General features: G+C 41.5%; 1 protein-coding gene across 2 annotated transcripts; it reads right to left on the bottom strand.

Moving 5' to 3' along the window:
• Window positions 1-4,336: 4,336 nt before the first annotated feature.
• LOC104919719 (gap junction delta-2 protein) lies at window positions 4,337-23,090 on the bottom strand. 2 transcript variants are annotated; one of them, XM_019276456.2, is made up of 3 exons: window positions 21,598-23,090; window positions 19,829-19,885; window positions 4,337-6,770 (listed from the first exon to the last, which is right to left on the bottom strand). In XM_019276456.2, the coding sequence occupies exons 1-3, from the start codon at window positions 21,666-21,668 to the stop codon at window positions 5,903-5,905; spliced, it is 996 nt and encodes a 331-aa protein (XP_019132001.1). In that variant the 5' UTR covers window positions 21,669-23,090; the 3' UTR covers window positions 4,337-5,902. The 2 variants fall into 2 exon arrangements, with proteins under 2 accessions (XP_019132001.1, XP_010730090.1); XM_010731788.3 differs by lacking the exon at window positions 19,829-19,885.
• Window positions 23,091-26,856: the final 3,766 nt, after the last annotated feature.

The raw sequence follows: 26,856 nt of genomic DNA, 5'->3' as shown, positions 1-26,856 counted from the left end.
AGCTCAGCTGAACATCCTTTATGATAGATCTGTTGACTTATTTTTATCATTTGATGGTTTGTGCGTTATTTTGTAGATCTAATAAATAGTTAATGTTATGTTTTATAGGTGTTTAGGTGGTTTTTACTGGCGTCTTAAGCTGAGAAACAACAAAAAAAGTGAGTTGCTGAGTAATGACTACAGTGTATTAAAGTTAGTCCAACATCAATATCTCTGCACACCTCCAGCAAATAAGGCAGAGAGAAAGTGGCACAGTGTTAAAAGGCCTGCGGTCTTAATTCCCTGCGTACCCACACATTATCTGATTTAAACTTTGTTGTTTCAGTTTTCATTTCAGCCACTTTATTGGAGAGCAGAACACCAAGGGATTGTTTAAAATGGTTCCCTTATCCACCGCAGTGGAAATTATTTGAGCTGCAGCCAACGTATCATCTCATGCTGGCCAGCACACACTCGCCTGTTTCGGTTTGCAGCGGGTCGATTTAAGTTCTCGTTAAATTTTGTTCATTTTCTCGTTCACAGTGTAGCATGTCAGCCCCCTGCTAATGCATGACTTTTTAAAATGTATAAACCCCTAACCATCCCTGTGATTACACATCACAGTTAACAGTCTATCTGCAATGATTTAATGCATGAGTAAGCAGGTGGTATGTCCTATATTTAATAGACTGTACTGGATGAACAAATGTATGTGGGTGATATATTGGTCCTGTATATCTCTTCTTGTAGGTGGTCCAGTCAGGATATTACTGTTCACAAGCCAGACAGGCCTACATGACGTCCAAAACTTGAATCCAAGTAGTGAAAAAGCTTCTTTAACTGAGTGAAATGTGAACATTACCCACAGCATTAAATTATGTTATGTGTGATTTGGTCATCAATTTCATTCTTCTTTTCATAATGTTCATTAAAAATAAAGAGGTTATGTACTTTACTTACTACGTATCTTCCTGCCCGGGGACTGCATATGTAAATTATCAAACTTTGGCATCATTGTGTAACTTTTCTACCATAAAATCAGAGACTTTAAATCACGTTGATGCCACTCTGCTCCCTGTACGTCTGTTTCTGCACTATGTTACTTTGTGCTCTGTGTATGATAACCTGCAAGACAGCGTTTTGAACCCACAGGAAGGGGAGGTTTTCAGGGGTGCGTGGAAATGTTGATGGTGAACAGAGCCAGTGTCGTGCCAGAACAGGAGCTGGGCAAGCAGGCAATGTAAAGACACTCAGCAGCATTTATGGACATAATAGCACCTAAGAGAAGCTAAGAGAGAAAAGGATTGAGTGACCGAGCAAGAAGCCACCAGACGAGAGTGAATCTGGGACTGATTTTTAGTCTTTAGACTAAAGATGTTGAGCTGGGCTTCTTGTTGTTGGGCTAGTGAGTAATATTAGCTGTGGCTGTTATGTCTTGTGTTGTTGACCTTGTTTGATATTCGGCTGTTAGCAAAGTTGTCAACTCTCTAATTTTTTTTATCATAAATAGCATAATCATAACAAATACATGTTGTACAGCTGTCTGTATTTCCAGAAGTGGTATTGCACTCTGAAACTGCGGTTGCTAAATTACAAAAGTACTCATTTCTAAGCAATATTACAAATATTAAAACTTCATATTACACCCATATAGTTTCTACTCCTTTATCCAATCTTTATCTTTAAGTTATTGTGAGTCATCACTATAACTAAAGGCATCTTTAGCAGGTAATAATCATACTTATCAGTCACTTTGCTCACACTTGAACTGTAGCTGCAGCACTGCAGCAGAAAGCACAGCACAGCATGTTTCTAACTTTCTGTACTTGAGTGTGTTCTTTAGGTTGACGTACTGCTGTGGAGCAGCAGCAGGAGGAGGAAAGGTGGTGCAGTGCTGTTTCTGTCTCTGTGGTGCTTAACATCATTACTGCCCTCCTGTCACCACAGCAACCGACCTGGCCGCATCCTCAGAAAGGCTTTTGTTTAGGCATTTATTGACTGTCCGTGTGCGTGCGTGGATGTGTGTTGATGTGAATGTATATCACACACAACAGAGAGTCAATCACAGCTACCCACTTGTCAATAAAAACACAGTGTGGCCTTTAAGTGAATGAATAACCACACAATTCATTACGCTACATCCTATCAGACAATCAACTTTATTAACACACCTCTCCATCACCCTCGTCCCTCTTCTTCTAGTCCCACTATGCTTTCAGTGTTCCCCAGGACACGGCCATATGACGCCTGCACCGACTGAAGGTTTAATAACGCTAAAAGGTTCACCGCCCCCACACATCTCCCTCAGTAACCTCGCTCATTACTGGAATTATCAGGTCTGCTCTAATAACTTACCTGCCTGTGAGTCACGTTGAGCAACGGTGCAGGATATCAGAGATATTTTATTGTAAAAACATTTTAGTTTTTCGGTGTAAAAGTGCATGATAAATTTACTTTAGCTGGAGTTTTTTTATGACGTGAAAGTGAACAGGTTACGTATGTATAATTCATCAACAGAAAGTCAGAGAGTGTGGTAATGTAGCTCTCTCAGAGATATATCATTTTTCAATGTTGAATAATAAATATTATAGCAGCCTTTGAATCCGTGCAGCTGAAAGCGGTCCACTGCACTCTGCAGTCTGTTGTATATATCTATCTATCTATCCTATGCAGCACAGAAAGCTGCTGTATATTTTATGTTACAGTAATACAATGCTGACATGTACACCACCAGTGGTAGAAAGTAAAGATAGACATAAGTACTAGTAGTAGATCTATTATCTGATACTTTATACTTGTCCTCCACTACATGTTGTTGGTGTAAAATATTGTATATTTACTCCACTTTATTGAACTGAAAGTTCATTTTTCTTTGCAGATAAATATACAAAAACACAATATATTTTAAAATGTGAGGATTTTTTAGAGCTTTAACAACCCAGCTGTACGTAAAGTCGATCAAATTACCTCCAATCAAAGAGCTATTGTTGTGGTTATGCGTGTTTTGCTGATGAGGCACACCTGTCTCTCATCCAGCAATCACTCCTGCTCTCTAAGCCTGGTCAAGAGACCACACTTGGGCTAGATTGTCCCTGTTGCAGTTGGCAAAGTGCCATGGCTTAATCTTTGGTACCTTTTGAGCTTTCAGTGATTTGCCAGTGTTACTCTTGTGTGTATGTTCTCCCCATGTCTGGATGGGTTCTCTCCAGGTACTCCAGCTTCCTCCCACAGTCCAAAAACATGCATTTAACAGGTTAACTGGCGACTCTAAACTGGCCATAGGTGTGAATGTGAGTGTGAATGGTTGTTTGTCTCTACATGTCCAGGGTTTACCCCGCCTCTCGCCCAAAGTCAGCTGGGATAGCCTCCAGCCCCACTGTGACCCTGATGAGGATAAGCGGTCACATACAATGGATGAATGAACTCTTGTGTGTTGCAGCCAAGCAGCAACCTCCATAGCTGTGAAGTGAAGCCAATGTGGAAGTGCCAAAAACTGCAGTTCCTCGAACGTCCATTTGAGGCTGGCTACAGAACGAGTCAATCTCTATGTACCTATGTTAAAATGTCCAACTTCACAGCAGGAATAAAGATGGTTACAGCCACTATCACTTTCATTTTTGTGTTTATTCTCATTTGAACCTCCTTAAAACTGCATTGTCTCTGCATTTTGGGTCAAAACCATTGACAGTATAAAGAATGGATGATGTATCCTACAGGTTTCTGAGGCTCAGAGAGTGATGGCTCTGGCCGCTGCCTTGTTTGTAGTCCTGCCTCTCCTGCCTCCCGACTCAGTACAGTTGTCGTGAACAGGGAAATTAGCTATAAAGACCAAAACTGTTTTTTGTACTGGTCTGTAAACATGTTTATTTCTGCTGTGAAGTTAGACATTTTAACATGGGATCTTATGGAGATTGACTCCTTCTGTAGCCAGCCTCAAGTGGCTGTTTGAGGAACTGCACTTCCTCATTGGCTTCGTTTTCAGCTTGCTGCTTGGTTCAAAGACAAAACCAAGATAGATAAAACAGTGAAATTCTACTTAAACATGAATGCATCAGTATTAAAAATCTAATTCTTTGATACATTATGATATAATACTCAAAGAGGAAAATTTCCTAAACAATGAGTACTTTTACTTTTGATACTTTATGTATTGCTGACAATACTTTTACTTTTGAATTCAGAGCTTTTACTTTTACTTGTACTACAATATTTTCACATTGAGGTATGAGTGTCGTATCATTCGCAGTCAGGTTTCTTTAGTTTACACTTACCTCACAGCATACTGACAGAAGTAAAGTGGCAGCAGTACATAATAATTATCACTTCTTATCACAGACAGCACAGCCAGAATCACCGTTTGCATAATAATTTATTCACATATTTTTTTTCACATACTATATATTTTTATTATTATTATTATTATTGCTGCAGTTCTGGAGCCTTTCAGGTATTCACTTTCAATATTCCCACAGTGGGATTCTATGTTCATATCTCTATATTTTTCATCTTCATGCATGCTAAGTATTACATTTCACAGGAGCAGGATGCAAATAAATAAAACAGTCTCTTTTTAAAGTTACATGTCATAATCTATCCATTCTATTAATGCTTCGGTAACATGCCTTTTTCAATGTCCAAGGGGGGAAAACACTTTTTGGAACATATAGTCTCCATTAGAGGGTGAAGGCTTAACAAAGAGCACATTAATAATACATATTGTTAAAGCTGGCAATCTATGATTAATCTTCATTACCACCCAAACCCATGTTCCCCCAATCCAATCCAAGTGAAGCCCATCTATATCGCACAGGGAAAAGGCTAAGTGTAATATTATTACATCTCATCTATGTACAGTAACTTTGAAATATGGCACCAAATCTTGCTTGTGAAAAAAAGCTTGAGGTTACACGTTAAAATATTTGTGACTACAGTACTTTTTCCTGTTTATCTGAAAAAAATTCTTTACATAACTCCACTCGTCCCCCTAAGACAGTGATCACACATTACAAAGTGGAAACACCGGCACACTTTTCTTGACTGTTTTTTAGCGGCGTCTGAGAGTAAACAGCGTGCCTCGCAGGCATTGGGAGCATTGCGGTGCGTAACACAGTGTTGGAAAGTAAATCAAACTCTTCAATGCACCGTGTGTCTCATTTTGAACAAAAAGCTCCCGGGTAATATCAGTCTGTTGCTGATTGGCACCTAATGCAACAAAGAAAGTGAAGAATGGTGACATTTGTTATAAGAAAGAAGCCTGGTACACTGACATCGAGTACTGTGTTCCAGTTTATGCTGATAGTTCAAAAAGGTGCTTGTTCGTCCACCAAGTGACTTTACTCGAATATTACGGACAATAAGAAATAACATTATCTTTCTCCCAGTAGCTCAAATTAGCTTAGCATTCAATTTTCTGACTCATGTCAGATATTGGCTTTTTTTCCCCCACACACATGCGTATGCATGCACAAGCTTAAGCTCTTGCATATGCACACATAACTGGAAAATAAGGGGATTATTTCTGATCTACAGCAAAGGCAAATAATGAAGAACTTCAGATAATTCAAACCTCAGACTATCTTTACAGTATTTTAAGATTATTAGTAATTGCTCAGTTTTATCTGTTGGGTTCTTTGAAGGCACCTAGTGTCACCTAGGCAGAGCAGAACTCTCCATCATGTAAGCTTTAGGTGTAAGCTTTGTTACAGCAACACAGTTGCCTTTTTATGAAGGTGATTTTTGTCTCTTGAAGTGTCAAAGATGTTGTGACTTGATGTTTCATCATGACCACAGAGTCTGTGTCTGTGCTCCTGAATAATAATGCAGTGGTGAGTCTTGTGCCCTAATGATCGGGGGTCCTGGGCCAGGGAATAGCTCTTCTCCAAAATTTAAGAGGTCCTTGAGCCCCCAGGCAGAGAAGCCTCTGTCAGACGTAGGCTGACTCACTAGACTGGGTCCTGCCCAGGTTTGGGGCCTGGGACAGGTGTGAAACATCCTTCTTGCGCACTTCACAGATGGACTTCCTTCGGGCCTGCACCCCTTGCATGGCCGTCTTTATCTTCCTCCAGCCAAGGTGGTTGAGCTCAGCCAGGTTGAGTAGCACACATATGCCGCTCACTGCAAACATAAAGACCAGAAACACGGTCTTTTCTGTGGGACGGGACACGTAACACTCTACTTCCTTCACACATGGGTAGCGATCACACTCGAACATCCCTGGCACGTTGAAGCCGTACAGGAAGTACTGCCCGGCCAAAAAGCCGATCTCCAGCGCGTTGCGGAACACCACCTGGATGACGTAGAAACGCGAGATGCCTTCTTGCCGTCGCACTTTGGCACTCTTGTGTGTTTGAGGGAGACCCCGCGGTCCGTTGGGGATCTCCTTGACCTCCAGGCAGTCGTGATCCTCTTTACTGCTGTCAGGGTGCACCAGGATGCCGTTGATGTTGCGAGAGTGGAGCTTGCGAGCGTGATGGTCGTGATGCCCACGACCGTGGTGACCATGACCATGGTGATCCATGTAAGGATGCAGGAGAGAGTAGCTTCGGTCACGTGCTTTGGCAGACTGGTGAACAGAATACGTGATGAAGCACAAGCTCGGCGTGCACACCAAGATGATCTGAAAGACCCAGTAGCGGATGTGCGAGATGGGGAAGGCCTTGTCGTAACAGGCCTGGTTGCAGCCGGGCTGCATGGTGTTACAGATGAACATGATTTGCTCATCTTCGTACACCTTCTCGCCCACTATGCCTACTATCAGGATACGGAAGATCACCACCACTGTCAGCAGGATCCTGCAGAGAGACAGAAGGAGAAGAAGAAGGAAAGGGCAGGAAGAGGAGGAGGGGGTGAAGAGGACACAGAGGATGCCAGTTAATGAGGAGCAAATGCACAGAGATTCAGGAAATATCCAGTTATGTTCATGAATATTTAAAAATGAATTATAAGGTGTGGTTCTGGATGTTGCTTTGTTCACCTTGTACCCTTGAAAGAAAACAGTTTTCAGGCAAATACTCCCTTCCCTTCCTATATGTTCCTGTGTATGTGTGTGGTGTTTTCAGGTGTTATCACTCAGCTGCTGTGACAAACATCACTGTAGGATGGTGGAGTTGCGCTCTAGATAACATGCACACATGAGGTCACTAATCTTAAGAGACTGAAACAGGTGATCTTCACTGCAGAGCTAAAACGGACCAGGACTTACATGGACGTCAGTGATTGCTATGTATCGATTTAAGGAACCATATGCAGGAGATGTGTCTCTTTAGGAGCAAGGGTCATAGTGAGAGTGCTGATTATGAAGAACTGAACCATGTATAGTGGCAGTATCTTCTAAAAACTGAAGGGACCTCCCACTGAGAATCATTAGTGCATTACTGCAGTTAGAGAGAGCGAGGATTTAGAGAGCAGTGCGGCTGTTTTTTAAGGCTTCTGAGAGACTGGTGTGCTGTACTGTTATCTTCTGGTGTCGATCCAGCATGGGCACTGCGGAGGAGGACTGGGGCTTTAGGGCTGCACTGTCAGCTCTTTCTAATGAGCGAGGAAAGCCTGCACATCATGGGGCTCCCTAGTATTTATTCCACAATGCAGTGGATGTGCATGCTCCCAGCGTGGAGGAGCCAATTACTTAAAACACACTTGTTTCCAAGCACAAAAAGGCCACCCAAGGCCACAAAAGGGACAGAGATAGATGGGAGCTGGCCCCAGGTGGATTAGAACAACTGAGGGAAATGGCAGTGTGACAATAGCCTTTATGTCAGGTGGTGGTTCATTTTCTGTGCACATGAAAAGTTGGTCTTTGTTCTGATGAGACCACACGTGTATGATTTAATAAGCCGCCTTACGTGATGATTTACAACAGCAACTTGTAAGACACGAGAGGTGGCAATCTAGAAATGAGTGCACGGTAGACACAGGAAGGTATGCATGAAAATCTCAATCCTAAATGGGGAGAAACGTCTGAACGGTTAAATGTGTGTTTCCTCTGGGAGTGAAGGAGACAGCTCATGAAAGCAGAGTGGAAGACAGGTGAAGGTAAGAGGTATACATGTGTTAGCGTGGGACTTAAAATAGAGCATCGCACTGCTGCAGGACTATTCCCGCTCCACCTGTGAGCGCAAAGACACGAGGACGCAGACACAAAGACGGGGGGAGAGTCATCCATGTGTGTCACTCGTGCAAAATGGCAAACATGTCCGTCCGTCAGCGCTCGGAGCAGCTGTGAGCTTATATGCTACACTGATTTTCAGTATTCTGTTAACACACAATAAAGCTTCTCTGCACCTTTGTGCAGTGTGTGTCTTCCAGAAGTTAAATCACACGTCATGTATGTGATTTAGGTAAACACATGCAGTCCTTTGCGGTGAACCAGATGTTTCTGCATTGACTGACAGCAGTGGATTTGACCAAAGGGCTGATATTGATGTTTCTCTGCACCGCAAGAAGTCATTTAATACACACCGCTCACTGCTGCTGCTCATTTATATGCAAATATTTGTTTAAATAACATAAATATGAAAGCAGCTTATGTTCAGTGTCAGTGTGTGGCTCTGAAAGCTGATTTTAAAAGGATAGAAACAGCACGTCTGCATTCACTTTCTGTTTCTAGTCAAAGGCTGCTTCTCCTCATGCCAGCGATAATTACATGAATGGTAATAGCATTAACTAAATGTCACTAAGTCTGCCTGGTCTCTGTGACACAAGCGCGTAGACTGGACAGGTCTTTTATGGTAAAAATATCCACTAATTCAGCCCTTGGTTGGTTTTTATTTTAATATTAATAGATGCTGAATAAAAATGACCAGTTTGTGATGTTCGAAACGGCCAGCAGCCTTTAGAAGTCCAGGTTAATTTTTCTCTTTGTGTAGCGTCCTTAAAACGTCCTTGTCCTACATTTCATGTCATTTCATGTCATTTTTTTCATCACAAACTCAGCTATAAATCTGACTCTCACATTTTGTCAATATGATAAAAATCTGAAGTATAAACAAATGCAAAATACAAGTAAAATTAAGGGAGGCACCTATGGAAACCAACAAATCTTTAGTGATATAAAGTAAATATTATTATAGAAAAACACGATAGATCAAACTATAATCAAGTCTATTTTTGTGCGATGTGATTTTATTCCAACTCCCTTTTGCGCCTTTTTCAATGACAGTCTACGTGTGCCTTTTAAATCACTGAAAATGTCATTAATTCAGTTGAATCCCTTCAACAGGGTCACCTTGGACTTTGTGTCCTTGCCAAACAGAAACTGTGTGAAAGCCCCACGTCAACTGCTTTTCTCAGTTTGTCTCTGCATGATGTATAAATAAAGTTACTATAAATAAATCCAATCGGAGATGGAGCACAAACACAATGTGGTATTTGAAATGAGGGTCTGAACCGGCGTGTCTCCTCCTAGTGAGTTCAAAAGATTCACTGTGATGCTTCACGTAGGACAAAAGAAACGATGAATCAGGGACGCTTCCCAAAGCCCAAAATGTGATGTTTTACTTCAACACATGGACAACTGGCACTCACTGTACCGAGTTAATTATAAATATGTAAATCCAATTGCACCAATCTAATTTGCTGACAGTGGGGATTGTCGACATCTCCAGGCTGCTAATAAGAACAAACATGTTGTTCCATTTCGTGCCATTTATTTACAAGGTTCCTTCTTTTTATGAGTCATTTACATCAGAGGATAAACCCTTTAGGTCCTCCAGGCAGTTTTCTCAGTGCAGCTTTATTCATATAGAAAACTTCTCTCTAAGTACTGTACTGCAGAGGTTCAGTCATTCAGTCTATACTTGTTTGTTTGGCAGTTTTATGTCGTTAAAAAAAAAAATTCAAGACATTGCAAGTATTGAGTGTTGTGCTGTGCTGTGTGTGTGTGTGCATGTGTGTGTGTGTACTGTATTGCTGGATAACAGGATAATCAGCACGGGCCAGATTGCTGCATTAGCAGAATGCGGTGGGCGAAGGCTATCTGCAAACATCAGTGTTTTAAGTCCTGCAGAGTAACGAGCCAATACTGTACGTTAGAGCAGATTGGGGGGCAGGACAGGACAGCGCTGAGGCCTGAAACTGCAGAATATTCAATAACAAGCATAAATGATGAAAAAGATTTGAACTCAAGTCTGAGGACAGAATATAAAAATGCAGCTGAGTCGATTAAAAAAGGAATACATCACAGTGCCTTTAACTAAAAGTTCCTTAAATTATCTCCCATCAGTCACCGCCCGTCACCTCATTTAGCCGCCCACTTCCCAGAGGACCTTCCTTCAGCTAAAAACTAATCATTAAAATTCTGGAGACTTTTTTCTAAATCCCAAACACTGTGCCAGAGATTTAATAAGATTCAGACTGGGCTCACATGTGAGACTTCTTCTCCAGTTTTCTGGTGCCGCATCACTGGCAGCTGCTGTTCTCATAAAGTGCATAGACAAGCTAATGCTGACGTCTGGAGGAGCTGGAGGAGGAAGTGAAGATACTTCACTGCTGTGAAACCATACCAAACTGATCTGTAGACAGCTGATAGACCTGTACGATTGTGTGTGTGTGTGTGTGTGTGTGTGTGTGTGTGTGTGTGTGTGAGTGTGAGTGTGTGGGGTATGGCTGCTCTTCGGCTGGTGTGTCGGCAGGATCTGTCTTTCCCGGAGGCTTTCGCACAAACACACAAACACACACATACGTTCATTCATACAGCAGCTGCTGCCACCAGCCTCCAGGGACAACAATTGCCTCGACCGCAACAGCAGATGGATCGGTAAACACAAACACTCTACACTCACACACACACTCAAACATATTGTGAATATAAATGACCCTTTACTGTATATGAGTCAGGAGTACACATAAAGGGGCACATATGGGCACACAGACAGTCCTGGTTGCAGTATTATATGTAGAGGAGTAAAAATATTCTCAATAATAAGTTCCACTGATTGCTGATGGCAACACATAATGAATAAAGACCTCACCAGGCATAGAAATTAGGCAGCTTAATTATCAGAGTGCAGACATTTTCTATCCTCCCGCCCCTCATCCACTGTTCCTCTCTCAAACTGTCGTGCCCACGTATCAGGCGGACGTGCAGGATTGCCCGAGGGGGCCACGAAGAGTCGGTATGACGACAAATTAATATAAGCTCCTTATTCCCTTTGGGCCCTTCTTTTAAAGTAGTTATGAGCCATATTTGATAGATAGATAGATAGATAGATAGATAGATAGATAGATAGATAGCCAACATGTGCAGAAATATAATTATCTAACTTTCTCGTTGAAGGAAATGGTTTCCAGCTGTTTTCCAGGAGTACATGAGGAAACTGAGAAAGTTAATTTGGGGGGACTCTACAGGTAACTGCTGTAATTATACCTCCACTGAGAACAAGATTTGAGTTATGATCATGACTTGAGATTAAAATATCATTTTTTTTCTTTGTTTAAACAAATCGGAAGCAGGTAATTCGTCCCAAAGCAGGAGGAAAACTGTGTTTGATATCCCACACACAACTCTCTCTATTAAGACATTGCACAGTTCAACCATGCGTGGTTGATGATGATGCAGCGTGCACCAGATGCAGCTTTCTTCCATCCCCATTTGTCTTTATGTCATCTTAAATTACCCTTTCATTTGAAAAAATGATCCGTTCATCTCAAAATTGAGCTAAGAGAGGCAAACATTATGCCAAAATATTTCCCCCATTTTGAGGTTCCTAACCAGCATAATCAGCTGATTGCATCGATATTTGAATTCAGGATATACCATAAATCACATCGCGGCTGTTTAGTATTTGAAGCGATGACAGGTTTTAAGTTTTAAGTTTTAATTAAAAATACAAAAGATTATACAAAATGTATATGCAGGTGCATTTGTTTAAAGTAACTGCAGCTAATCGCCTCTTGTGGCCGCATTGCATTCTGGTCTACTGAGGACATCTCATCTCCCTATATATTATAATTAATGAAGAGACTACGCTTTAAATCTGACAGACTCACAACAAAACCCGATGTTTCCTGTCTATACAGTTTGACATCTGTAGTTAACTCTGGATCTTCACATTACGATGAGTTGCTATCATCACATAATGGCTGCTAGCTAAACTGAGCATAGATTTGTGGAGGAGCCTATAATGATGTAAGGATGAATGTCATTGGAAGGTTATTGAATTTGTGTTATTAAACTGAGTAATGACCCAGCCCAAAGTGTATCAGGACCAAGACTTTGAGGGGTTGTGACAAAGTCAAGACCAAGACCAAATATTGCAAGACCAAAACTTTGGGTGAAACTCTCTGCGAGTTCTTTTGGACGCTGTTTTACAGATAAACTCTTTCTAGGATACTCCGCTTCTTCTCCTGTTTCCTACATTCACTTTCTTGGAGTACATGTAAAAGGGGGCGAGGATGGACGACGAGTTAACAGTAACAAAAATGTATTGATGATTGCATTAAAATCCTGAGTCTGCTTTGTCTGAGACTGAGCAAGACCGAATAAAAAGTGTGTCTTTATTACAACACTGATTTGTGGGGAGGCATGTTTGTTCCTCAGCCCATTTCTCTGTTCAATGAAGCACTCAGCAGAAAACAGAAAACTATTAATAAATTAAAACCCTTTTATTTTGCACATAAAAAGCATCACTGCTAGAAGACAGCCTTTGACAGCTGACAGAGGGAATTAATATGTCTGAAAAGGTTTGTTATGTTGTACAAATCTGTATAAAGAGCTCTTAAGTTTCTATTTGCACTCTCGTTTTCATGTGTCATTTAAATACTTTGCTGCTGCTGCTGGCCAGATGTGCTACAAACCCTATAGGAAGTAACTGTGATTACATGGCTAACCCCCACTTACTATATATGCTGGGTTTTAAGGCTTTTAAGAGCTGTAGTTAACATTATGTGGAGTGAATGTGACGTAAAACTGCAGTGATAAATATTGATTATCAAAGAAAGTGTCTCCTTGTGCAGTTTTTCACATTTCTTAATGAACTATAGCAATTAACGAGAAGCTCGTGGGGCTGACATGGCTTCACCTCCTCAGTCATAATGGCCACTGACTCGGCTCATTAGACTTTTACGCCATTTGGCCAGCTTGTGTAAGAACAGTGAGTGAAAGATGGAGGATTTAAGGATGTAGAAAGAAATCTGACCTGACGTGAACCTGAAACGTTGGTTTTGTTCTGACTCTGAAATCTGTTTCTCATCACTGTCTGGCGCCTTTTAGATGTATCAGTTAACAATGATTAAAGAAAAACAACTCCTGTGTCACTTTCAGTCTCTGGTTGAACGTCTTTGCCACTAAAAGAACAATTGAAATAAAGTTTATATTAACAAGTTCTACTGAGAATAAGAAAAAACTTCTTTGCTAAAGAAAAAATCATTACTTCAACAATTCATTAAGTGTCTGAAAGGGTCAGGATGAGGGTTATACAGTGTGACTGGTGTGTGCAGCAGTATACTGTAGTTACTTTGTAACTTTGAAGCCATATTGATTGATTTTTTTTTAGCTACTAATAGGCAGGCTGTAAACACTTCATTGACACATTATCGCCTTAAAACAGCGGTGAACGTGTCAGCAAACTGTTACCTATTTACACACTCAGCAACAATATCTGGAGTCCAATATAATACAATATACAATATAAATCCAGCACTCTGTGACATTGCCAGACTTTATTAAATTTGGTCATTTTACCTTAGTTTATATGCTTCTACTATGAATTCAGTAGGCCACATAGTTAAATAGTTTCCCTTTTGTCTGTTTTGTCTGTTTTTGTGATTGGGAGTTTGCACACGGTGTTTTGTTTTGTTTTCCGATTTTCTATGCCATTTGTCTGAATTTTGGCCAGCTTGATCTACTCTGTGCTAAATGACGGCTTGCTGTGGCATCTGTCAAAAACAAAACAGCTGTATATTCTCCGTGGAGCAGAGATGCTTTTAACGGGGTTACAACCATTATCTAAAAAGGTCGTGAACTGCCAGAATGCATTGCAGCTGTGTCCAGCAGGATTGGGCTGTAACTGCTGAACTATATGCACTAGCAATCCACTGACTTTGTCTGTCTGGTGCTTGGGCCGTCACAGGACAGAACAGCCACCTGCTTAATAAGGTTTGGGCTTTAAAGCCAAAACAATGAGCTAAATGACACTAAAGTAGCTGAGCTGAGTTTAGGGGAACTGCAGAGTCGGCTGGTAATTCTCTGCTTGATTTGTGCAGCTTTAAAGATTATTTTGACATCATGACCAACAATACTGTAAATGTAAGGTTAGCTGTAATAACATCCAGCACTGACTGAAGTGCCGCTTTATTCAAACATAGGACAAAGGCCAACAACTCTGTGGATTCCCACGTAGCGTTTGTTAAATTTCTTAATATTTCTGCCAATATGATGCACACTGGCTGTTGCTGAAACTTTCTTCCTGTCTGCAGGTTTCTGTGTTGTACCATTGATTTGAGTTTGATACTTTAAACTCCATCACACCTTTAATTTAATCTGCCACCTGCTCTGATTTTTTTCTCTTCCTGTGGAGTGTACACAGTGTACATTTTAATAAGCGATGTAAATTAAATGTGCAAGAAAACAAATCTCACTTCATATATTCATAGAATGCATTCAGGCAATTGCTGCACTTAATGTAATAGCTTGTTGTTGTCATGCTGTAACATTAGGAGGATAACTCATGATTAAAACTAGACTTTGAACATTAACGAACATTACCTTTATTTTTATTTAGAACGCATCAATAAAGATGCAAAGAAATTAACATGCTCCACATATGTTTCATTAAATTGTCTTTATTTTTCAAATCAACTACTACTTAATCTTAATTAACGACTGTATTAATTATTTGATTCTTCATACATGGATTGGTGTTCATCGGACCACATTGATTATTACAACGAACCCACAGATCTTCAAAATATGCAGAGAGGGTCATAGCAGAGCCACAAATATGCTCTCACACATACTGCAGCAACATCATAATACTCTAACTTCTACATTTTTGGAGTTTTTTGTGTTTAAAAATGTGCTCAGCGGCCATAATGAGCTCTGAAATCCAGTCCTATCTAATTAAGGAATTCACACACGTGTGTGTAAATCACTGCAATGAAGAACATTTAGGCTATGTATACGGAAACATTACACGCCCGGTGAAGCTCATATACACACCATCGATGTGTTGCTGGAATGAATAATAGCCTGCGCTGAATGAAAGCTGAGCTCAGCTTTACTGGCAAAATCCCCCTGTCAAACAGTATAATCAATAGCATTCAACACCAGGGATTGCTGCACAAATAAACTAATGACAACTCTAGATGTGCAGAAAAATGGTTTCATTTGAAAGACACTCCTTGCCGCAGGATGATGGATTACTAATCCTGTCAAACGCTGAAATATCGCTTCCATTGTTTTTCTTGGCAACACAATCTTCCCAGGCAGTATAGATTCTACCCAGGAAGCGTATTATTAATGATACATAAAATGTATATCCTGGTTCCTTTATGAGACAGGATGATGTCCTCGATTAAAGCAAAGCATTCCTACATGTCAAATTATTTTGGGAGAAGTAGGGTGCCCTTCTCAAAGTAGGGTACCTCCTTCTTGTGGATATCCTGACCTATTTAGGCAAAGTGGTGAGAGAGAGAACACAAATCTGTGCACCAAAACTTTAGAGCAAAGAAGCCGAGCGTCGCCTGTATTTTGCTTTTAGAGACAACAAACAAGTGCATAGATTTTTGGTTTTATCCAACCTTTCAAGACCGTCCATTTTGCCATATAAACAGAGTAACAGAGCAACAAGATATTTTATAAATCACTTGTCCATTACATTAAAAGGCTGTTAAAATGCGTATACATTTTAATGAACTGCTTGACATCCGTTGCAACTTTCAACTGCACAACATTTATTAAGATTTTATGAAGTATTTATGATGCTCAAGTGTGGAGTGATAGACGTTAAATAATAGACAGTTTAACTAAAAGAGCAAATCAAATGTAAATAGGTATAAAAGTTTATTATAGAGTGCATAAACTATACTATACAGTTTATTTGTCTCAACGACACAAAGCTTCTGCCTCTTATTTAAAGTGCTTATTATTCAGCCTGCAAACCTGCATTGCTGTGTTTGCACTCATTGTGATTACGACATCCTCACCTTTACAAGCGCTAAAATAAAGAGCATCACATTCAGGCGAACAGGAATTTAAAAGACACAAAGGTCTTGTGTATTTTTAGAAATCCTCATCAATACAGAGGACGTGGTTTGGTGTGTGCAGACTGTTTTAAGAATCTGTGTCTCTGACACAGATTCTCAGCTCTGAACCTCTGCAGAGGAAAAACTTCTCTTCCTTTCTCCATCTCCCCCGCCTCCCCTCCTCCACCACCACCACCACCTCCTTTTTGTACTCTTTTTGTTCCTTCTCTTACAGCTCACATCCTCCATCAACCTTTATTATTCTATCTCCCTTAGATCGCTCTAGCCCTCCATTATCTGCCTCTCTTTTTTATCACTCTACTTGTCTTTGGCACTGACCTCACTACAGCATTGCAGTGTAGGTGCATAGACACATTTCCTTTCTCCTTTCCTTTCCTACCTACCTGCAAGGTGTATAACTCAAACCTTCATCCTTTCACGACAGAATGTATCAACATTTTGATGATGGTCTGCAGAACACCTTAGCACCATATGTGACTAAGAAAAGGCAGTATGTCATCTTTAATATACCGTGGTACCTTATGCATCACAAAATTATTATTATTAAATGTCACGTTAAGGATATATAGCATGAAACTGGCTATCTATCTATCTAGTGACACCTCACTTGTGAAAACTTGGTCTGGTCCAGCAAATACACATGATGGGATGGCTCTAGATGTTAGACAACCACCCTCCACATGCACTTGTTTGCAGTGTTACGTGGACAAATGTCTGTTTTTGGCAGCTCGACAAAGTATACAAGCAGTTGTTTTTCCCGTTAGATTAAATATGTCTTATTTACATGAGAATGTATTTTGTCAAGGTGTTTAAATGCTGGTTTGATAAGGATGAGTAAAGGAAGAAAAGGAAAAGTAAATGAACTAAAGTAACATTTTTTAATTGTAGAAAACAAGAGTTTGGCGTTTTGTACATGATTCGATAAAAAAGCTACATCAGACCTACCAGCAAATCAATGTCTGACACTTAAACAAAAATATGTAAATGTGTGTGTAAATTTATCATCATGTGTACAAGACTTTGAGACATTCAAACATTATCAAGGCTGCTTATGATATATATATTTCACACAAGAACACCAGTGTATCATCGGCATATAAACACATTTTTATTAATTTTAGTGACAAGATTCATTGTCATTATTATATAGTATAATAAAAGTGTAATAATCTGTACATGCTGTTACTCAACACACTGCCTCTGCAAAGAAATATTTGTAGGAATATTTTCAATAGGTACACTGCACTGCAAATTTTGATCGAATAAGTCTGAAAACCTTGGCCCTGGTTGTGTCTTCACCTGTTTTCAGGCTACCTCTGCCTATCAAGAGCAGCAACTTAATTAATTTCTTTAATTAACACAGTGAGTGAGATACACCGAGACACTTTACAGGCCATACTGAACTGTCAGTTATCTAATGCTGAAAGCCCCAGGGTCATTATAACTGTGAATATACAGTAAATTTGGTTTGGGCGAGAGAATGGGGTTAATGCAGCCTTGACAATGATTTCTTTCACTGTCTAATCATGATTACAGTCATTGGTTATCCATGCACACATTGTACATTGCCCAGTTAGAAGACAGGCACATATGGAAATCACAATACACAACATTAATCTTCGAATGAGTCATAATATGCAAGCCACCTGTGGTTAGTCAGAGGCACAGAAGCAATTCTCAATTGTCTGTCTCTTTCAAAGACCATAATTAAGCTAACCTATGCCACTGTGTAGAGTTGGTCCGTTTCTATTTTTAACGCTAGGCTAATTATCTATCCTATGCCAGGGCATAGGTTAGCTTAAAACCTACAATTAAGAAACAGCTTAATTGTAGCTGGATTAGACAGTCTAGACATCCGACAATGCTATCTGACAGTGTCTCATGGTGGAGCTACATCCTCACGTTGACACTCAAACAGATGACTGACATGCAACCATGTTCCAAAGTTTTGATGCAGGGGAGACTTTTCAGCCATGGGGAGACATCACTGTTCTGTACTTTGGAACCGCATCCTTTGAACTGCAAGCGCACACATGCAAACTCTGTCAAGGAAACTACACACAGGCTGAACATCCTACATGTGATGCCATCTAGCAGTTGCTGCATGCTCCGGCCACACCCTGTGAAGTGCAGGACTTCACAATGCACAACAGTGCAACGCTATATAGATATATATATATATCACAGTTGGTTGTGTTCACAAGTGCAACAGACCACACCTGACCACACCCAACGGTGTTGTTGGGTGTGGTCAGTGGTGCAACAGACTTGAACCTTTCAACCCATAGAGGTCAGTGCAACAATTTTGGCTCCATACACGGTTTAGTGTGGAGTTGCTCATTAACAATCTAGGAGGCATCTTTACAGCACGAAAGTGTGCCAGTGGTGAACAATTCTCCAACTTGCTGGTACATCCAAAAACATCATCTGATCATTTAAAATGTTAAGTTGTTATTAATTTCCTGACCATGCAGACACATGCTTAGGATTAGGAATCAAGTCTTTATCTTTAGTAGTTTTTGTGTTATTGCTAAGTTGTCTAAGAATGTCTAATGTCTAAAAAATAAAAAAAATGCCTACAGGTAATGAGCCAAGATCCAGACAACCACTTTATAATAAGCTGCCACTCCCTAACCCAAGGTCTCTCTGTACACCAAACTGCATACGAATTCTCCAATAAATTTTCAAGCTAGCTAACAGGGACAACATTAAAATCGACTTGGCAAGAGTAAAAAAAAAGAAAAGAAGAAAATTCAGGGATCTACAGCCTAAAGTACTCACAAAATACTGTACAAAGTGATTCCAGAGACAATGTTTCTTGACTCGTATAGCATAGACAAGCAGAGTAGAAGAAGGGAACTTCATTGGAAAGCAGCTAATGTTACAGCTAATGCCCTAGGGTCAACTAGAGAGCCTTGTAGTACAAACACAGTCTGAGGGAAGCCAAAACACATAGGGATCATTTACAGAGCATTTCACTGTATTCAGCACAGTAACACATAGCTGATGTCCTGTGGGTAGTATCACACAAACTACTTACTGTATGAGGGATTTTCTTTCTTTACCTACTCACATTATCATTTAACTCTCAAATGTTGGACGTTTTTGACACAGTGGGTAGTTAATCTAGTATTTTCTATCATACAAAGAACAAAAACTGGTGCATGGAGAACTATTTCTAAATGGAACCAGAGAAACCACTGCTCTTTTTTTTTTTTTACTAAATGTATTTTTAGTATTCGGGGAAGCCTCTTTTTCTTTTCTTTTTAAATGTTCAACCAGTGATGTGCATGATCAACAAATAGCTCAAATTAAGCATATAAGAGGAAGGCGTTACATCATTCATTATCATAGTATTCATTATGACTTTTGAAAGAGGTAGCAGACAAATTGAGAGTTGCTTCTGTGCCTCTGAAAAACTGTAGGTGGCTTACAGTCATTGGATCATCCAAAGATTAATTTCCAGCATTCTTTGTACCCTAATACTCACAGGGTACTGATTCGGCTGCCAGGACAGGATTTTAAAGCTGCATTAAGTAATTTTTTGACCACTAGGGGGCAGAAAGACTCCAGAACAAGTTCACAACAGTTAGCAATTAGCTTATGAAGTTGTTATGGCTAACATGTTAGCAAACAGTTGCCTACTTACAAATCCAGCAGAAACAGAGCAACACGGACATCCCTTTCGTCTCCTTTTTCTGGCCACCTGTTGAATGTAATCCCAATATTCACTGGCGTTTAGCCCTTGTTTGGTCTTCCAGCTCATGAGAAAAATATCTGTCTCTCTTTGGCTTTTGCTAAAGGTTTCTTCACCAGTTACTTCGGCTCTTTGCCATTTCGTTAGATTAGATTGTTTTGTTGGGAGCGTCTGCCCGCGGTCATACGTGGGCCGACATTGTTTTGGTTTTGTCGCTCTCTCTCCCCGGAAACCAAAACAATGAGCTGAAAAATTGGCTGAAAGTTGCGTAGAGCTTCATCGCGAGGTGTTGATTCTCAGTGAAATCGGCAACACTACCAATCCCATGAACAAGAGGGAGTCATATAATTAAAGGGTACAAGAAATATTGCTTAATGCATCTTTAAATCAAGTCAACATGCTCTACTATTATGCAGGTTTTCATTCCATCTGAGGACTAGACCAGGTGATTTCATTGATTAAGACACTTTCAACCACAGAGGAAGAACTCACTGAAATTACTTGGTGTAGTGTTTGGCTGGAAGGAAAATCTTCATTGCACATGGTTTCAGATCCCCGATCAACAAAAGATTTGGTACAATGCGGCTCACATCATCTCTGTCGCTCTGATGCGGTAACAATGTGGCTGGTTTTGAGGGATATAACCTGCACAGCGTGGTCGATATAGGCACTTTTCCAATTTCCATTCCTTCAACATATGCACAGAGCGAGACACATACACCCACACACACTCACAAAAAGCCACTGGAGCAAAGAGAAGGTTAGGCCATGCCCTTGTCGCCGACTACCTGAGGTCTGGGTTAATAAGCACGGCAGTGCAGTCGAATTCTTAATTTTCAAATCCATACATCCGAGGTTTTTACAGGCTTAACCACTCTGACGCTTTCACTTTTCCAAATAAACAACACAGCGTGAGATTTGGATTGTGTTTAATGGGTGGAAAAATTCCACTTTTGAGTTTAATTTAATCACACAGAGATGATGTGGAGCACGTTTTTTGTTTTGTTTTGTTTTCTTACACAGATTTTACAGCATGTCTCCATGGCATGTCTCCACTGCTAATCAAACTGAAAAGCTCATCTGTTCAACCCTCCACCACGAACTGTTCTCACGCAAAATATGAGAAATGATCGAATCAGACTTTCACTGTGATGCCGATAAGACCAAACTGAATGAACTTATGTGTTATATATATTTATATATATATTCTCAAGTTCACACAGAGTTCAGAGCCATTTACTCCCCCTTTATTGTACCTTCCACACCTGCCTGCTCACCATCCTTTCATCTTCTGCACCTCTGCTCTCCTCTCACTCCCACTCCCCTCTCCTCCTTCTGTCCTATTGGTCTGTGGCCAACAGCATCAAGCGTTATCTATCAATAGCTTGGCTATTAGGTAGTATCAACACAGGAACCTCTCCGAATTAACTATAAACCCAGTAAAGCCTGCTATTGATTATGTGTAATTAGTTTATCCCTTAACTAATGATGAGTGTGGAGGATAAGGATGAGGAGAGCAGGGAGGAGGAAGGGACGGGGGAGACAGTGATGACTGTGGGGGACTGTAGAACAGAGGAGAGCACTGGGACAAGCCTGAGAAGTGGAGGGGGTTTTCTGTAGTGATGCTATCAACTGATATACACATATACATAAATCCACTCAGCTCAAAACCACAGACACAAAACTGGAAAATAATATCACAAAGTCGAACGGTGTCTTACCTTCCGATCATGGTAGAGTGCTGCTGGACAGCTGCCTCCAGCAGCCTCTCCAAAATGGTCCATTCTCCCATGGTGATGGAAAAGTGGCAAAGCTGTTAGAAGAAACAGGACTTTGGGGAGGGGGGGACTGACCCCTCCGGTGGACTCTTTCGTCTTCTTCTTCTTCTTCTTCTTCTTCTTCTCAGGACCGGCCTGCTCTCTTGTGGACCTGCTTGCCAGCCGGGGGTTTACACTCAACCCCCGTCCCGCACCAGCTCCCCTTTCTGACCTCTACACGTTGACCTGGCCGCTCATCAATGCGTCTTGGACTGAGTGTGAGCAGAGTCTTCTCCTGGGCCTGTCCCGCTGTGCTTCTCCTCCTCCTACTGGAGGAGAGGTGCTGAACTGATTGCCTCCCACCACCCCCCCCACCCCCACTCTCTCTCTCGTCCCTCAGTCTCTCCCCCTCTGTCTTCCCCCCCCCCTCCTCCTCCTCCTCCTCCCCCTGTGCGGTGATGCTTGTCCTCCCCCTGCCGCACCACTCTGCTCTGCGCTACAGCATATGCTATAGCTCACTGCATGACAGCCATGATCACCCTCTCTTTTCCACTTCCCTCTCTCCGTCCCCTGCCTTCGTCCTCCACCCTACCCCCAGGGCACTCCTTGTACTTTACCTGCACTGCCTGCCATCAGTGCTGCTCTGCGCTCGTCCTTGCATTGTGTAGGATCTTTGCTTTTTGCTGCACCCTTGCTATTCTAACCTAAACACACACACCGCATATAGCTGATCCTCCTTGGCTCACCTCGGAGAACAGCACTGTAAACACACACTCTTGTGCTCGAAGACAGCTCTGAATCCCACTCTCCCACTTCCTACTGAGGACTGCAGATCCACAGCAGCACACAAAGCTCCTGCCTGCTGAATGTCATTTTGTGACTGGAGGAATGGTCGCTTCCACAGCCCCGAGCGCTACAAGGACCCATAAAAACCTGCATACACACACACACACACAAACACACTCAAAGCTGCACACGCAAACACACTGCCACCCAGCCCCTCAGTAATAAATCAGCTGCCTTGCTGCATCCAGTGAGGCTGAACCAAGGCAGTGCGCTGCAGACCTGCTGTCCTGTGTTGTCCCCCTGGCTAATTTCAGCACAGTCCAATGCCCAGAGTCATGTCTGCCGCAGAGAGCGGGGATGAAAAGCTGTCCTGTGAAGCCTATTTCTGGGCTCCATCATCTTGCACCCACCCCTCTTCTCCTCCTGCTCTCCCTCAACCTCCACTCTCTTCTTCCTCCTCTTCCTTCCTCCTTTGCTCACGTTTGTGTGCAGATCTCAGTCCTGCCAACTACCTCCTCTAGCTCAGTGTTCGCTCCCCATCCCTTGCTTTGTGCTCTCCCTCTCTGCCTCTGTGTCTCTTTCTCGCTCATGAAACCGCTCTATCTCTGTCACACTCCGTGAGCATGCAACACCCCTCCTCCTCTTCCTCCTCCCATAGATCTGCTCTCTCTCCTCCCTCCTTCCTTCCCTCCCTCCCTCCCTCCGTCCTCTGGTAAATGTGCTTGGATTGCTACCCTGATTGCTGCTTCACTTATGCTTGCAAGAATGCCTCCCACCGTACTGCTGTGTCTGTTCCTGCCTGATGTTGCATAGAAGAGAGGGATTTGTGATCTAACCGTGGCTCATGCCTTGTCTTCACCGCAATCCTTTGTTCCGGTCTGGAAGCTTGGCGGTGTTTCCTTTACTCCTGAAATGATCTCCTCCTCTCATTCCTTACTCCCTATCACACACCGTCCAGCCCGTACTTCCAGGAAGACAATTACAGGAGAATTGTGGCTCTGCTCCACCCCATCCCCCATCTATCCACCTCCTCCCTTTCTCCATCTTACCGTATTGGGAATGACAACACACCTACTTTACCCTGACCCAACTCTCATGCCCTTTCTATCTATTTCCTCTCCTCGTCTTTTTTTCCTCTTCCTCATTCTGTCCATTTCTCCCTCCCTCCTCCATTACACCCCCCTCTCTCTCCTCTCTCTCCCCCTCTCTCTCAGGAGAGGTGAGCACCGTATTGTACTTTGCTGTGACATTGAAAGCTGCATTCATTAGATTTATATTAAGGTGGTGTGCAAAATGGGATGGCCTTCCTCCATTGCACACAGATTCAGGCAGATGTGTGGTGTGTTACTAACATGTTCGCACACTTGCACAGTGTATACGTGTGTGTTTGTTCATCTAAGAGACGAGGGAGGGATCACAAGTAGTTTTATCCCCCTATGATGTGAGTCATAGCGAGGTTTTTCCCGTCTCTAGACTGAGTCAAGTTTTGCAGAAGTAAATGATGCAGTGGCATGACATGAAACCAGCACGCCAGGATGAAGTCATAGCTCGAGGTGGCAAGTTCATTTCATCCACGCTGCGTTTTCCTTTAGTTACGCTTCTTTGAATTTGGATGATGATTCTAAATGACACTTTATTTGTTGCAGAATGATGTGCGTGCCTTTTAGAAGATGCTCTAATCCCGTGCTAAACAAACAGCAGTGAGGTGAGGAAATTCACAATCACAGCCCTCACACAACAACCTCTACAGTGCATTAGTAATTGATCAATCGTGTTGTGTGTGTGTGCATGCGTACACAACAAGATAAATCACAAAATCCCTCTGCATGTGTGCATATATGTGTGTGTGTGTGTGTGTGTGTGTGTGTGAGGGAGAGAGAGTCAAGACTGAGCGGAGGAGACGGAGAGAGCAAGAGAGGATTTTGTTAGATCAGCATCTTTAGAAGGGGGACTTGGGGTCTTTCCCTTACCAAGGACATATGGTGTATAAGAGCGCTGTTGAGGAGAGCAGGGAGGGGAGGGAGGCGGGCGGTGGAGTGTGATGGCTCTCGTTTGGGTTGCAAACGGAGCAGCTGAAGCGCTGGCATCAGCCGGCCGGAGCTGCGAGGAGAGAGTTCAGAGCTGGATGGCACATGAGTGAGAGAGAGAGAAAGAGAGAGGCGCAGGTGTGTCTTTATTGACCTAGAACAGCCAGATGAAGCATGCATTAAACACACATACTGTACTCACACGCTCATCACGCATCATCATATATATTTACATCAATAATATAAGTATCAGTGCAGCAGTTAAAGTCCTAATGTAGGGAAACTCTTAAATGTGTGGGCATGTTTATGTTACATTCTGTAGGGATCATTTTAAAATATATAATATTTCTTTCCAGCTTGTTTGATCTTGTAAAGATGCCCATTTAAACACACCACATACATGTCAGCATGTACTGCACATATCTCGCAGGGATGATCAATATTTAAGCCCGTGTAATGTTTATAAGAATTACGTAAGAGTGGAATTAGCCTCACAACTAGGACACTTGATAAAATATGGAAATCAGAGGTGATTATTAATACATGCAAGTATGATTGTGATGAATCGTGGTTTAGTATTCAAATGAATGCAGGTAGAAAGAGCAGAGCCGAGCTTTGTCAGTCACATCCATACTCTTTCGGTTCACAGTTACAGTTCATCATAGTGGATTCTAGTAGGAGACATGCAGTTTATTAAAGAGGATATTAGGGAAGTTGCTGGCACAATGACCTTACGCAATCCAGTTTTATTTTTATTATTTTCAGTCGTTTGTCTGTCTGAAGCAAGTGATCTAAGTCACCTTGTATGTTGCCACAGGGCTTTTAGCATTCTGGACAGCAGCTGTCCAGTTAGCTCGAAGCAAACAAACATGTGCCACAGTGTGTCCTGTAAACATTACAGCATGATACTAATTTTAAAGTGTCAGACGAGTTAGACTTCCACTTTTCACACCTACTTACTGCTACCCATAACTGATTTCTTCTTGTTTACAAAGATAATTATGCCAGTTGGTTTGATATTAAAAGGCTGCCAGCAAAACACAGTATTAATAAACTATAAATCTGGACACTTTATTGCCCGCCTCAACAATATTTGTACACAATTTTAATCCGTGGTGAAGAGGTGTAGTTGGTACTTAGGCGGACACCTGGACCTCAGGTTGGAGGTGCAACACTGAGTCTGTCTACAGGGACAGAGCAGACTTCTTGATGATGTGTGCAGCAGGATGTTGCAGATGAAAACTTTGGCTCTTTGCTGGGTCTGAGTCTGGTCTGGAGCCCCTGGAGTTGTTTGTTAAGAGAAGAATGCTCCATAAACTACTCCACTTAATGGACAACAGTTCACATCACCTGAACGACCTGGTGGTCAAACAGCAGACCGCCTGCCATCACAAGCTACAATGACTTCTCTCATTCTGTGACAGTTCTCTGTAGGGCAGCTATTTAGATAATGGACATATAATAGATAACTCACTCATGAATAAGAATGCACTATGATCTATCTATCGTTAATTAAATAACGACAGTTCTCTTGAAAAAAATAAAGTACAAAATAAACTTACAATACAACTGTGCATGTGGCAGTGATGTCTCAAAATTGGACTTCAGCATTCCTTTGCAATATCATGCAAGTATTACACAGACATTATTAATAGTAGAACAGTGTGTCTCAAACTTTATACACAGTCTACCAACTCAGAAAATATCCTGCTCACCAAGAGCCACCATTTTTCATAAGAGGATTGTGTTTCACACACTTCTCTCTCTTTTCTGTGATATTTATATTGTGAATGTGATATTGAAACAAAGTATTACAGGAAATGCAAAACATATTTTAATCTGCAATCTCACAGTTTAAGTATTTAAATTCAATTTTTTAAAGTATTCTGTTGATTGTTTCTAAATGAGTTTATTTAAACGACCAGTGTGTAGGATTTTATGGCAGCTGTGTAGTGGCTGCAACCCACAAAACTACGGTGACCATGAAATGTGTGGAAAATGTGAAGAATCTAGAGCCTGTGTTCAGTTTCGTCAGTTTGGCTGCCACATGACTGCTCAACGTGGAAGATGACAGCATCTGTAGGTAAAAATGCAGAAAATAGAGCCCCATAAACCTTGCACACTTGACCTTTATTCAAAACGTATAGAGAGATTCCTCTGCATACCACTCAAGGGAAGCTTGTGTACAACCAGTGGTACTTGTACCACAGTTTGTGGACTAGTGTAGCAGAATATACAGAATAAATCAAGTACATTTAATGTTAATAAGATAGATATTACATTTGTTTTACCTCATATAGATAGTGTGTGTATCCTGTCGTTTGCATGTCTTGCATACTTCCCTTAGTTGGCCTCTGATTTACTGAGGCTGGCAGGGAGAGACAATTATAAAAAATGAGTAGTACAAGGA

This window comes from Larimichthys crocea, chromosome XXII, assembly GCF_000972845.2.
Source record: "Larimichthys crocea isolate SSNF chromosome XXII, L_crocea_2.0, whole genome shotgun sequence".
NCBI classification, from domain to species: Eukaryota; Metazoa; Chordata; class Actinopteri; family Sciaenidae; genus Larimichthys; species Larimichthys crocea.
The sequence above is the reverse complement of the archived record's forward strand: the minus strand, read 5'-3'. Positions and strand labels throughout refer to the sequence as shown.

Bases quoted from the DNA above. Each gene is read 5' to 3' on its own strand.
- LOC104919719 (XM_019276456.2), bottom strand. From the start codon at position 21,668: ATGGGAGAATGGACCATTTTGGAGAGGCTGCTGGAGGCAGCTGTCCAG. The intron at 19,886-21,597 runs GTAAGACACCGT...TACATTCAACAG, and splicing joins CACTCTACCATGATCGGAAG to GTGGCCAGAAAAAGGAGACG. The intron at 6,771-19,828 runs GTAAGTAGGCAA...GTCTCTCTGCAG, and splicing joins GCTCTGTTTCTGCTGGATTT to GATCCTGCTGACAGTGGTGG.